The sequence below is a fragment of the Accipiter gentilis genome, chromosome 8 (genome assembly GCF_929443795.1).
Source record: "Accipiter gentilis chromosome 8, bAccGen1.1, whole genome shotgun sequence".
Lineage (NCBI taxonomy): Eukaryota > Metazoa > Chordata > Aves > Accipitriformes > Accipitridae > Astur > Astur gentilis.
In genome coordinates this window covers 29419833-29435158 of record NC_064887.1, presented here as the reverse complement: position 1 = coordinate 29435158, position 15326 = coordinate 29419833, and the positions used below count along the sequence as shown (strand labels likewise).

General features: G+C 39.6%; 1 protein-coding gene across 3 annotated transcripts in view; it reads right to left on the bottom strand.

Annotated features, from left to right (window-relative positions):
* The window catches only part of BRINP3 (BMP/retinoic acid inducible neural specific 3), a 243523-nt gene that overhangs the window by 66105 nt on the left and 162092 nt on the right, over positions 1-15326 (bottom strand). For all 3 annotated transcript variants that reach the window (XM_049808658.1, XM_049808660.1, XM_049808659.1), the window contains exons 5-6: positions 9813-9918; positions 6708-6944 (exon numbers count right to left, since the gene is read on the bottom strand). In XM_049808658.1, coding sequence (XP_049664615.1) covers positions 6708-6944; positions 9813-9918 — 343 coding nt within the window. The remainder of the gene's footprint in view (positions 1-6707; positions 6945-9812; positions 9919-15326) is intronic.

Sequence of the window (15326 nt, the reverse complement as noted above, 5' to 3'; positions counted from 1 at the left end):
AGACACTGGTGCACAGTGTATGCTGGTGCCATCAGGGTACAGGGGCACAGAACCCATCTGGATCTTTGGAGTGACAGGGGGATGCCAAGAATTGACTCTATTGGAGGCTGAAGTGAGCTTGACAGGGGACAAGTGGGAAAAGCACCCCATTGTGACTGGCCCAGAGGCCCCTTGTATCCTTGGCATAGACTACCTCAAGAGAGGGTACTTCAAGGACCCAAAGGCGTACCAATGGGCTTTTGGTGTAGCCACTGTAAATGCAGAGAAGATCAAACAGCTATCTACCCTGCCTGGCCTCTCGGAAGATCCCTTTACTGTGGGATTGCTGCAAGTTGAAGAACAGCAGGTGCCAATCACTACCAGGACGGTGTACCGGCGGCAATATCGCACAAACCAAGACTCCCTGGCTCCCATCCATGAGCTGATTCATCACCTAGAGAGCCAAGGAGTCATCAGCAAGACTCATTCACCTTTTAATAGTCCTATATGGCCAGTGCAAAAGTCTGATGGAGAGTGGAGGTTAACAGTAGATTATCGCGGCCTGAACGAAGTGACGCCACCACTGAGTGCTGCTGTACCAGACATGTTAGAGCTCCAATATGAACTGGCATCAAAGGCAGCCACGTGGTATGCTACAATCGATATTGCCAATGCATTTTTCTCCATTACTTTGGCAGCAGAGTGCAGGCCACAGTTTGCTTTCACGTGGAGAGGTGTCCAATACAACTGGAATTGGCTGCCCCAGGGGTGGAAGCACAGCCCTACCATTCGTCACGGATTAATCCAAACGGCACTGGAACAAGGTGATGCCCCTGAACATTTACAATACATACATGACATCATCGTGTAGGGCAACAAGGCAGAAGTGTTTAAGAAGGGAAAAAGAATAATTCAGATTCTTCTGAAAGCTGGTTTCGCCATAAAGAAAAGTAAGGTCAAGGGACCTGCACAGGAGATTCAGTTCTTGGGAATAAAATGGCAGGATGGACGCCGTCATGTCCCTATGGATGTGGTTAACAAGATAGCAACTATGTCTCCACCAGCTAACAAGAAAGAAACACAAGCTTTCCTAGGCCTTGTGGGGTTCTGGAGAATGCATATTCCAGGTTATAGTCAGCTTGTGAGCCCTCTCTATCGAGTAACGTGGAAAAAGAACTATTTTGAATGGGGCCCTGAACAACAACAAGCCTTTGAGCATATCGGACAGGAAATAACTTGTGCAGTGGTTCTTGGGCCTGTCCAGACAGGACCAGATGTACAAAATGTACTCTACACTGCAGCTGGGGAGCATGGTCTCACCTGAAGCCTCTGGCAGAAAACACCGGGAGAAACCTGAGGTCGACCATTAGGGTTTTGGAGCCAGGGGTACCAAGTATCAGAAGACCACTACACCCCGACTGAAAAAGAGATACTAGCAGTATATGAGGGGGTTCAAAGCACTTCAGAAGTTGTTGGTACAGAAGCATATCTCCTCTTGGCACCATGACTGCCCATGCTACACTGGATGTTCAAAGGAAACATCCCCTCTACACATCATGCAACCAGGGCTACATGGAGTAAGTGCATAGCATTGATCACACAACGAGCTCGACTGGGGAAATCCAACCACCTGGGAATTCTGGAAGAGATCACGGACTGGCCAAAAGGCAGAGATTTTGGAGCAATGCCTGAGGAGGTGGCTTGTGCCCAAGAGGCACCACCATATAATGAGTTATCAGAAGATGAAAGGCATTATGCTTTGTTTACTGATGGATCCTGTCATGTGATAGGGAACTATTGGAAGTGGAAAGCTGCTGTGTGGAGTCCCACACGACAAGTCGTTGAGGCCACTGAAAGAGAAGGTGAGTCGAGTCAGCTTGCAGAAGTGAAAGCCATACAACTAGCCCTAGATATTGCTGAATGAGAAAAGTGGATGGTACTCTACCTCTATACCAACTCCTGGATGGTGGTTAATGCCTTATGGGGGTGGGTACAGCAGTGGAAGAAGACCAATTGGCAATGCAGGGGTAAACCCATCTGGGCAGCTGCATTGTGGCAGGATATTGCTGCCAGTGTAGAACACATGACTCTAAAGGTACATCACGTAGATGCTCACATGCCCAAAAGCTGTGCCACTGAAGAACATCGAAATAATGAACAAGTAGACAAGGCTGCTAAAATAGAAGTAGCTCAGGTAGACCTGAACTGGGAGCATAAGGGTGAGCTATTTGTAGCTCAATGGGGCCATGAAACATCATGACATCTAGGGAGAGATGTAACATATAGATGGGCTCGTGATCAAGGGGTGCACCTGACCATAGAGGCCATCACACAGGTCACTCATGAATGTGAAACATGTGCTGCAATCAAGAGAGCCACCAGAGTAAAGTCTCCCTGGAACAGAGGGTGATGGCTGGGTTTTCATTATGGTGAGGCCTGGAAAATTGACTACATTGGACCACTGCCATGAACACGCCAAGGCAAGCACTACATACTCACCGTGGTGGAAGCAACTGCTGGTTGGCTAGAAACATATCCTGTAAACAATGCCACTGCCCAAAACGCCATTTTAGGCGTCAAAAAGCAAGTTTTATAGTGACACGGTACCCCAGAAAGAATTGAATCAGACAATGGGACTCATTTCCGAAATAACCTCATAAGCTCCTGGGCAAAGAAACACGGCATTGAGTGGGTGTACCACATACCCTATCACCCACAAGCATCTGGAAGAATTAGAGATATAATGGACTGTTAAAGACTATGTTGAGAGCACTAGGCAAAGGGGCATGGGAAGCATTGGGATACAAATTTAGCAGAAGCCACTTGGCTATTTAGCACCACAGGATCTGCTAACTGTCCTGGTCCTGCCCAAACAAAACCCCTACATACTGTGGGAGGAGATAAGGTCCCCGTAGTGCACATGGGGAAGTGGCTGGGGAAGGCAGTGTGGATTGCACCTCCCATGGGAAAAGGCAAACCGATTCGTGGGATTGTCTTTGCTCAAGGACCTGGGTGTACTTGGTGGGTAATGCAGAAGGATGGGGAGACCCAGTGTGTGCCTCAAGGACATTTAAGCTTGGGGGAAAAATAAACTGTGATGTGAGTTGTATGTTGTAGGAAGTACTGTAGCAAGAATGACCTGAACTGCAGAGGAGTAAACTTCGCAAGGAACCAGACAAGTGCATCGGTGACCCAAACCAAGCCAGTGTTGGTGCCCAACAATTGAATGTACTGCTTCTCCTGTCCTGACCACTCATCTTGACAGATGGGGCCCAAGTCATAACCTGTGTGTGAATATCTGGAGGAGTGGAAGAAGCCCATGGAATATCTATCTGTTAAAGGACAGGGGATAGTAATTTATAAGAATGTATAAATCTGTATGTTGGGTATAAAAGTGGTTTAAGTATGTAGTTTCAGTTGTAACTGTTGGTAAGAAGGTATTTCAGTAATGAGAACTAAATACAATGGCATGGTTAGAAGATATGTATATTAAATTATGTGGGACCTGAGCATGACACAAATGGTATGGAATAAGGGGTGGAGATTGTATTGGGTCTGGCTGAGAGAGAGTTAATTCTCCCCGTAGCAGCCCTCATAGCGTTGTGCTCTGCATCAGTAGCTAGAAAGGTGTTGTTAACACACCAGTGTTTTGGCTACTGCTGAGCAGTGCTGGCACAGCATCAAGGCTGTCTCTCCAAAATTTTTGGCCCCCCTCAATGGCAGGCTGGGGCAGGGCAAGATCTTGGGAGGGGACATAACCAGGACAGCTGACCTCAACTAACCAAACAGATATTCCATACCATATGACGTCAGCTCAGATATAAAAGCTAAGTGAAGGGAGACGGAAGGGGGGCATTTTTGTCTTCTGGAGCAACCACTACGTGTACTGAAGCCCTGCTTCCCGGGAAGTGGCCAGACATCGCCTGCTGATGGGAAGTAGAGAATAACATCATTTGGTTTTCTTTGCTTTCGTGCGTGACCTTTGCTTTCACTTTATTAAACTGTCCTTATCTTGACCCACGAGCCTTTTGTTATATTTTCTCCCCCCTGTCCAGCTGAGGAGGGGGAGTGTTAGAGCGGCTTTGGTGGGCACCTGGCATCCAACCAGGGTCAACCCACCACACCCATACACATACAAGATTACTTATCTCATCTTTCCATGAACATCTTTATGCAAAACAGTTTTTAAATTAAAAGCAGAGATTTTCTTAGCTACCTATGAGATATGGAAGTCATGCAATGCATATTTATTAGATTAAAAATTATTTAAATAATTCAAGGGCTAAAGAATGGGTGTGGCATATGTCTTAATGATGTTAATAATCTACATTTCACACTTTTTAGTAACCACACCTACTAGCCATTGCCTAACTGACAAGGTATGTGAAGTTGCCATTTTTGTGATTCTCACAGCATAGCTCAATAACCTTTTTTTAAAAGCACAGAATTTAATTCATACCCATTTTTCCCCTGATATTCATGTCTCAGTCCTGAACATAGGACTATACGTGTAGCTGACAACTATTCAAACTCATAACTAATTTTATGCCCCTACACAGCTTGCTATAAGAATCCTCCATAGATTCAGAGATATGTGCTCTTTCAGCTTAACTAAAATTGCTGTTAAGTAGGTGCCATCAAATGACATTCTTCAGGCACTGAACAGTATCACATCCCATTGAAATAGGACAAAATATAGTAAACAAAACTGTGCCCTTCTGTAGAGTCAATACACTTGTCCTAGTTTGCAAAGGTAAATGATAGCACGACTCCATAAATGCTTAAAGGTGTCAAAATAGTCATTGGGAAAATGTATTTTTATGTGCACAAAAACATAACATAATTTCATACTTTTATAATCAGAGAAATCTGTGATTCTCCAAGGAGAAATATTGTAAGTCCTCATGCTAAGAGTGAGACCAAGGCTGGGAAAAGGGCTTGAGATCTTCCAAGCAGACTCAGATTTAGGCATTGGGTCTCACTAAAAGTTATAACTGAAATTTTAACTGATATAGGGTCTTTAGAAATTCTTAACTTTAAACTGAGAAATCAGTCTTTAACAATAAAACAAATATAAAACAAGAATGTATACAATGTGCTGTTCACAGTTAAGTATTGTACTGATATTTCTTCTCTTCCACACTCTTCCTCTGACCACTGAATAGTCTTCTTCCCTCTCTCTTCTACTGATTCATTCTCTTTCTCCAACACAACTCATTAAAAACTGTGATTTTTTCTTTTTTTTTTTCCTCCTTCTTCTTTATCTCCCTCATCTCCCTCATTTCTTCTTTTCCCTCAGTGTTTTTTCCCAGGTCTGCTGAGTTCTCCTTACTTTTCCCACCATCTGGCTAGAAAGCTGTTACTGATATCACTGAGTGAGCGAGCTGTAAAAACAGTTGTTCAGAAGCTGATTTACCTGTGGTTCCCAGTCTCTATGAGACTGGAAGTTCTGATGATCAGGACAGGTGAAATGATGTATGAAACAAACATTGATGCTTTAAAGAAAACTAATGTGGCACAAATGTGTTGCAGAGACAACATGGATAGGTTCAGTTTAAACAGAAATCATACGAAGCAGCAAGTTGCCAACTACGATGGAATGAACTAATAACTGCTTGGTAAATCAAGAGCCAGCTATGCTTTTGTCCTGGTTTCAGCTGGGATAGAGTTAACTGTCTTCCTAGTAGCTGGTACAGTGTTATGTTTTGAGTTCAGTATGTGAAGAATGTTGATAACACTGATGTTTTCAGTTGTTGCTCAGTAGTGTTTAGACTATAGTCAAGGATTTTTCAGCTTTTCATGCCCAGCCAGCGAGAAAGCTGGAGGGGCACAAGAAGTTGGCACAGGACACAGCCAGGGCACCTGACCCAAACTGGCCAACGGTGTATTCCATACCCTGGGACGTCACATCCAGTATAGGAACTGGGGAGTGGGGGCAGGGAATCACCACTTGAGGGACTAGCTGGGTGTCAGTCAGTGGGTGGTGAGCAATTGCCCTGCGCATCATTTGTACATTCCAATCCTTTTATTACTACTGTTGTCATTTTATTAGTGTTATCATTATCATTATTAGTTTCTTCTTTTCTGTTCTATTAAACCATTCTTATCTCAACCCAGGAGTTTTACTTTTTTTTTTTCCTGATTTTCTCCCCCATTCCAGTGGATGGGGGGGAGTGAGTGAGTGGCTGCATGGTGCTTAGTTGCTGGCTGGGGTTAAACCACGACAGCTTTCCATGTGAGCTTCATGGTATCACTGGAGCGACAGGATAAAGGGGAAGTACAGAAGAAACTTTGATCGAACACTGAAAAATGGATGTGAAATGAAGCAGCTGTTTCAGCTGCATTACAGAACAAAAATGCAGAATACCCATATAAAGTGTATAACATGACTTTGTTCTTCATTTGTTCTTTCTGCCTCCTCCAGTACACTTCTTGCTCCAATAGGGACCAAGTCTTCACAGCCCTGGACTCCAAAATGTATAGCAGATGAATACTCAAACATAGCTGCCTAAATCCTAATGTAATTACACAGACTGCTGATTGTCACGAGGTAAGGACAACACTTCCTATCAGAAAGTTATAATTATTAAGACTAAGGTCCAGGATGTATTTAAGTAGATTTAGCTTTAGATGTAAGAACCATTCTGGAGACTTCAGATGGAGTCTGTTGTATAAATGTTTTTTGTGAGATACAGCCAAACAGACAAAAATTGTATAAAACATCTCACCAGATTCTTCAAATTCACTGTTGTATGCATTCCAAGTCTCACTTATGCGGAGCAGATTTTCTTCCATGGCTTGAATGTCCATGTAGGGACAGTTGCACTCTGGGAATTTGGGACCACACTGACACCAGCAGTCATTGTCCTTGCAGATGAACTCACCCTCTGAATTGCAGGCAATATAGCTCAGAGCTGCCTGAACAAAATGTTCTTGCAGATACTCAGGCAGGATGACCTGAAGACCTGAAGGCAACAGAGTATTATGTTATTAAATGAAAAGGAATGCTCAAGCCAAGCAGCTTCCCCAACCTATGAAACAAACAAACAGATTATGAAAAAGGAAACTATATGGCTTTTTAAGGACAATTTACACATCTGTCTAGCATCTGCACTGTCATATATTTCCTTCCTTAAGAATTAATTTCAGATATATTCCTCACATTTGCCTCTCAGTATGGAACACCCATTCTACTAACTAGTAACCTGTGTTCCTCAGAGCATTCACTGGTGTCATTTCTTTCTAGGGGATTGTCAAAAACAGAAAGAAAGAATTACATCAACTTCTTCTTGTAAATAATTGCTGAATGAACAGCCTCAGCAGTAAGAGCGTTGCAGTAGGGAAGCATGCAGCTGAATTATAATCTTGGTATTAGCAGCTAATGCAAATTTTGAGAGTGCTGATGAAGGGAAAGCAGCCCTGAAAGACAGAGTAAAGAGACAGTGTAATCAGAAAAAGAGGTGTAAAGGTAAACATTTCCATTCTGTATTGGACTTATTTTCCATGTTCCTTTGACACAAGATATAGCTTGTCTAAATAACTCTAGTTATGTCTTCATGATTCTGTAGAGACAAACTAAGAAGAATGGGAAAAATTGGGTTGGAGGAAATTCTAGAAAAAATTGAAATTTGGCTGATAGTTCATTTCTTGTAACTTTGGTATTTAAATGCTAATGGACAGTCAATTGATGTGATGGGTAGGGCTATAAAAACTTGAGAAAGAAAATTTATTCCTAAATCTACTAAAGGTTTAACACGGAGGAAGGGTGGACAGTCTATCTCCCATGGTGTTTCAAAAAATTCCTGCTATGTCACAAACCCCTTTGCAAAGTGTCTTCACAATTTAGCCCTCCATGACATGCAGAGGCCTTGCAAAAGCATGTCATATTGGTGTATCAGAACCACAGAGCAGGTGAATCAAAAATGAAGATTGTTTGTGACCAGAAATTTAGACTTAGTCATCTGAAAATTTTAACCATTGCTTACATGATCCCAATGATAGGAATGAGTATTCTATATAGAAGCATTTTAACTACCTACCTATCAGTCACTCTAGCTGCAATAGTAATCAACCAATCAAAAAGCCACTCAAAGGTACACTATACATTTTTATTTATTATTTTTTGTTATTTTCTGTGGCAAAAATAATCTCTCTCAAACTAGTGGAGCTTATTTGTGGGCCAAGTAATTTCTCAGCACATGGACTGGTTGGTTGTGATGTAGGTTTCTTCTACATAGGCACTTGGACAATTTCGTAGAGGTTTATCCCTTATTTTTAAGTACATAAAAGTGATAGCTGTAATAGTAATTTCATAACTCTTCCAAGTCAAAAGTCATATCAAAATTGCTAAAACCAGGTCTGTCTGTATTTTCTTCTACCTCATGTCAAAATTTGTAAAACTGTTGTTATCTGCATAAACTTTTCACTGTACGTGTATACTTGTGAAAAGCTTTGAAATTGTGAAAGGAAAAGAAAGGCAGATAAGCAAACTTAAGTCTTGTTCAATTCTTCCATGATAAGTATGAAATAGTCTACGCAGGTCTGATAATATATTTCTCATAATGACAATCCAATGGCATGCGTCAAACCACTGTCTGAGGGATGCAAAGATTATTTTCCAAATTTTAACTGACAAACATCATGCATATACTGGAGACCATTAAAAATCACAAATTATTTCTGGACATATTTCATTGCATCCCAATGGAAATGACAAGTTCTTTTTTAAAAAATGTATACTGTCTCTGAAATCACTGTGTGATTTTATGGCTTTTAACATATTCTGGGGAGAGAGAAAGGGATGGGAAAAAACCATGGATTTTTTAAACAGAAGATAATTTTTCTCTGACAGCCACTCTTAACAGTCAGCAACAACTTCATACTATATGTCCAACTGATTTATGAACCAATAAGGAAAATTTTTAAAACTGGAAATAATTGTATAGCTACCTGTAACTGCAAATTAAGAACTGTATACTTGTCTCATTGTATATACACAAAGGTAAACACAAGTACATAATTAAAGAGAATTTAGCCTGTTTTCATAGTAATAATAATAAGTTGTTCATGCTACATTTGTGTAACTGAAAAAAGCAATTATTAATGGCCTAATACCCTAGAGGATGACTTTTCAAAAGTGTTTATGTACCTGATATGCAGGTTGGGAAATGCATCTACTGGAACTAACAAAAGATGAATTAGAAATGTTTCCTCTTTTCTTCCTTTTCCTTTTCCTTTTCCTTTTCCTTCTCCTTCTCCTTTTCCTTCTTCTCGTTCTCTTTTTTTTTCTTTCTTTTTTTTTCTTTTTGTTTTAATATATAATTACTATTATTTTTCTAGTGAGTGAGATGACTAACCTTCCATGTTTTCTTAGAAGCCCCAAGAAAAGCCTTTGGACTCTTCGTTATTTAGAGTCTTTGAAAATCTGTATCCTGCTCTTCCAGTGACTCCATTCATTTCAGTGGGACAACTACATGAGGTATAAGCTACTACTCAGCATGTGCAAAGCAGGCTGAGCACACTAAATGTCACTCCCTGCTTGGTGGAATCTATGTGAGTTCAGGCTGTTTAAGAGGTGTGCAAGTGGTTGCTAAATAGGGCTGTAAAATGTTAACAGCGTTATTCAAATTATTTTCTGATGTGTACAGAAATTGTTTCAATTTCAAAGGCAACATGAGTTACTGACATTTCCTTCACTTTGTCTAGAATGCACTTATTGCACACACAAAAAAAATTAGGAAAATGACCTTTTATGAGGCGGAAGAAAGAAAAACAAATAGTGTGATAAATGTCATCCTGTTCCAAAACAAATTAATGAAATTGCACCTACATACCTTGCAACTGAATCTTATTTTCAGGACTCTGAACCAGAACAGAGCTGACAGAATCTAGGTTGTCATAGTTACTGCAGCCAAGAGGACCGGTCCGTGTTTCTGTTACCTGATGGTAAGGGAATGGAAAAGCGTTTGCTGTATTATTCAGAACAGGCTGAGAAGTTCAGAAGCTTGTTTCATAAAGTTTCCCTTTTATTCAGCTAGCGGTATATTTCAGGCTTAAAATGAAATAGCTCAATTTAATTATGAAAAGTAGGACTGCGAATGTTTTACCAGTACCACAAACTTCAGGGAGTGCTATTTCTGTTGCAGAGAATCCTTATACATACTTTAGCTCACCAGCTAAGATGATTTATTTCTTCATAGCTATGGGAATTAGAATGAGTTTGATAAACAAACATGGTTCATAGAAATGAGGACTGTGATTTTCACTGATGAAACTTGTGCACATGACAACTCCTTGTTGAAATCATGGGAAAAACTTTGACTTTTGCTGTGTAGCACAGCAGGATTCAAAAGTAAACACGTTTTATGAGCTGTATTTATAATGGTAGTAGGGTGGGATACTTTTCACCAGGGAAAGGCCTAAGATAAGTTTAGAACTCAAACCCTAGACATCCTGCCTATTGTAATCATCGAATCTATGACCACAGAATCAAAATACAGCTAAATTTATCAAAACCGAATCACCACAAGTAGAGCTCTGGCTTAACAGTTGAGGATTATGCTTGGCAATGAGCAGTTATTTAAATGAGTAAATACATTTTTTAAAAAAAAGTTATTTAAATGCTTCATGGAACACTATAGATAATTCTTAGATGTCAACAAAATAATTATAAAGGCTAATTTCTTTTTTAAATGCTATCCTAAGTGGAAAAAAAAGGGTCTAATGTAGTGTCTCAGCAGTGAAGCACTGCAGCTTTTGAAGCGATGCTGTGATGCCTAGAGGCCATGATCTCACATTTTTTAAACTGGATTGGGTGCTGTAGAAAATTCATGGTTTTGTAGTTCCTCCTCCTTTATACCAAGACCAGGCAGAAAGAAGAAAACAAAAGTGGACTAAAGGTAGTACAAGCAGAGCCATAGCAGAAAATGCTAGCCGTGGGATATCATCCCAGTCTACTACTGCCAAAGTACAACCAATTCCTCTAACATTCTCCCTCCCAAACTGCTCCCAGCCACTATCCTGGAATTTCTTAGCTCTCTTCCTTTTACCATCTCAGAGATTGTGGCCAGGTTTACCCTTATTTGGTAATCTGCCTTAGTTTTGAATACAACCACTTCTATTTTCTGTTACTTCAGGTATGGTATTAAGCTCTGGATCACCTGCAGAATAAGCCTAAATTCTAGGGCCAAGGAGCTCATTTCCAAAATACTCACCTCCACCGAGCAGCAGTCTGTCATGCAGACAACTAATATTAATTTTTATGAACAGAAGGAAGCTTTCTATTTTAACAATCTGTTTTGAAAAGAATATGAAGGTTTACTAAAATAATCCATGAATATTCATGTTGCTTAGGCTTGCCTGGCTCTCTTACAGTCTGTGCTACCACCAGCACGTGTGGGTGGCTGCAGCTGGATCATGCTGTTCTTGAAACCAGAGGTTTCACATTTTCCAAGATCTCTTGCACTTTTGCAAAGTAAATACAAATTCATAGGCTATTCCAAGCTCTTGGCGCTTTTCTGTTGCTTTGATCTAATGTTCCAGAGAGTAGAGAAGGAGAACCTTTGCAGTGCCAGCAGCCCATGGAGAGGACACACAGAACTGGCTTCAGCCAAACCTGTTAGCAGAGTGCCAGCTGTGCAAGGAAATGAGATAGATTCAGGATGTCTCCTCTCTGCACATATTTGGCAGTCCTTAATACTTATGCCAGGGCCAGATTTACAGTGTTTTTTGCTTAATCATCCTGAATCAGCACAAAGACTCTTGCATGGGCATCAGATTTGGCTTGGACATGGCTGGAATGACAATTTTGATATACCCATGATCCTTCAGTCCCCTCTCTCTCCCAACAAGTGGTCTAAAATTCCATTCTAAAATCTCATTTTTGTGTAGTACCCCCAGCCCGGTTACAGAATCCTAATCTGTTTATACAATAAGTCACCTACATTAAGCAAGATAGATAGCCAGAAGATATTAAGAGGTGAATGTTGTGAGTTTTATCCTAGTTCTGAAAGATTATGTTCAGCATTTACCTATGCAATTCTTTATTTAAAGATCCATTTATTTTAGTGTTGTTTTGTTCTGTATATTATTATTATTCTTTTCAACCATTTGTCTATAAGGCAATGCAGCTTCATAAAGTTATATGAAACGTACAAACTATAAAGCCAATTTTGCAATTCCTATCCATTCTTATTATTCTTATACCTCCTGACGTCACAAAATAAGAAAGGGTAGTAAGTAGCTTTGTAATTACTGTGTCCCTTTCTGCTCATGCGCCTTCATTCTTTATTTGGATTATGCAAGACATAGGTAGAGACTGCCACTGTTTTGATTATGGAAGTGATAGCACTTGCTGTATTTAGGTGTGTGAAGAGGCAGAACAGGGAAAATCATCATTAAATGGCTTTTTTGCCTTTTAGAGACTGATTATATAAATCCACTAATTCAAAAGAAAACTACATATAAAAAAACCTGAGCGTAGTTAGATTTTGAGGTGATTTACAGACATTCATGATTGTGAAATGTAAGTAATAAAATATTTTCCTAATAATAGCAATAATAAATAACGCTCCATAAATACAGCAATAAATAAGAACCTTTTCCAAACATTATGTTTTCACTCAAATCTATATATTTGTATTATTCATTCTTTTACTTTTCCAAGTACCCTTGCCTTCCTCTGTCAACTCCTTTGTTCTGGTACTCTTAGTTTCTGCATAGAAAATACATTGCAAGACAACATATAGTTGTATAGGCCCAATATACAACAAAAAAAGACTAAAGCAGATCAAAAGCATCCAAACTCCAACATTCTATGGATGACACTTCTAGTCAGAGGTCAAAGTTATGCAGTTACATATGCTTTTTTATGTTTTACAAATCCTACTCAACAAAGTTCATAAATCAGCAGAAAAAATGAAAGCCTCAAATTTTCTGATCAAATGCAAGGATTTCATTTTGGGATAACTCATTTTGATAAAGCAGACTACAGACAGGAAAAAAAAAAAACGTCCAAAAGTATTGATTCTGGTTTAATCAAGGTGTTATTGAAATCACCGATGATTTTACATTTTTGTTTCAGGAACAATGGAAACAAAATTGGAAATGCAATGGCATTTCTTTAATTATCTTCCAATCATAGAAGTGTGACTATATTCAGTTCCAAGATCACAGCTGAAAAGTGTTTCATCTGAAAGTGTACAATAAAAGATAAACCCAAAAGAGGAGAGGGAAAGGTAAAAGGTAAATGCAGAGTATGCTAAGATGCTAGCAAAGTCCAGAAGTGATTGCATATGAGCAAAGAGCATCATAACCACATGCTTGTTTTGTAAGAGCTAGACCTGCAGTCCATAAAGAATGTTAACTCACAAAGCAAAATACCACAGAACAAATTTATTTAATAACCAAAACCCCCTAAGAACCAGTAACAAAATATGTGTGAAACCATCTGACATGAACCAGGCAGGCTATTCTCAAGTGCCTTGTTTTCAAAGATTATCATGGAACAGGTTTCCCTGGGCAGCAGGGTTTTCAGTTCCCAGAAATAAACTATAACATTTGGCATTAATGAGACAAATGCCTACAGTTTTCAGTCAGTTAAATCTCATAACCATGGTGATAACGACCTGATTATAAGTGCACTGAGAACATACCTCCTAGCACTTAAGCAGGGCTGAATTCTTGTGATATCAGTGGGTAGTATATCCCTGAGAAACAGTGTGCTTTTTTTGTCCATGATAATTAAGCCTATAGAAGGCTTTCCTAATAAAAGGGAAATGTATTTCTGCAGAGATTTTGTTCCTGGTGTGTCCTTTTAAATGCACATAGCTAATATTCCTAACTACATGCCCATGCAGACATGGTGTGTTGTCTTGCATAAAGGACTATCCTCTTCAGCAAGACTCTTTAAAAATGTATTTGACTTCTAAGGAAGATAACTAAGCCAACACAAAGGAGAATGAGACAATGCTAGTTACTTCAAAATAGGCAGCTGCATTCATATTCGTATAAACCTCTTTAATATTTTAAACATTAAAATGAAGATTTAGAGCAAACTCATCATATATACATGACTACTCATGGAAGAAGGTCTCTTCTGAAGGATTGGTGCACACAAAAGAAAGGGAAAAAGTATGGAGAGGGGAGAAGCCTGAAGTCTTTAGGATTCTCCTGGATGACTCTGCCATCAACCTCATCTTCAGGACTTGTCTTCCAGCCCATGTTCCCACACATTGTCATCCCTGCACATTCTGCAATCAGTGCTCATTTCACCTAAACGAAAGTTGATCATGAATAGGTACTAAATGTACTTTCTATTTAGAAGTAGATCTCCTGCCAATTTTCTCCACCCCCCAACCCCCTCTGGCTCCACAGTTTTTCACAAAAGCACCTTTCTTTTCCACACAATAGTTGTTGCTCTGCTGCCCTACTTGTGTCATTGAGCATATTAAAAGACTCCCAGTAATTAGTGTATAATTAAAATAAATCGAATCTTCTGAATGTTCCAGGCACTGACACTTATCATGCTGCCAGGTAGATGAACATTTCTGAAGGAGGTACAGACAAACCAACAGCACCCACAGTGTCAGGGGTTGGATTAATATTTTCAATATTTTGTTTTAATTGCCAGCATTCTAAAACAATACCTTATTGGCATGGAACATTTTCAACACATTTTTTAGCAGCAGTATTGATAGCATAGGAATGCCTTTTTAATTTGAAGAGCCCACTAACCTAGGAGACCTGGAATTGCTCCCATCATATTTTGTATCATATTTTGTTTTAAGGTGGAACAGGAGTAGTAAACTTGATCTTTATGCAAATGAAATAAATTGCAACTTCTCCATTAACTTCACTAGAAGTGGAATAATGACTTCTTTCAAGGTTTTGGGCAAGGAGATGACTTTCAATTTCACTGAATGCAGCAATAAAGCTTCCCAAAAGATCAGTGTAATCCCTCCATTCCCTCTCTTTTGTTTCTACACTCTCAGGTATTTTCTGTGAACTAGACTACTACATTGCAACAACAATGAAATTGAAATGTCTTATCCCCACATAAAGCATTAAATACCTCAGAAATCAGAATATTCTAGGAATTGGAAAATAACTCACACTATTTGAATTCTGCTCTGTTGTTACATTCATTAAAAATACTATGATTTTTTAAGGCTGTTTATGTTCATCTGGTAGGGAGCAATCACCTGTCTGTTCAAGTCTATTCCCCATTATCTCAGAGAGCAATTTATTATCTGTGAATTCCAGAAGAATCCACAAGAACATTGAAACAAGTCTTTGAATCTATGTTGTGCCACAGGAAAATTAGACAAGAAACCAAGACTGTCAGGATT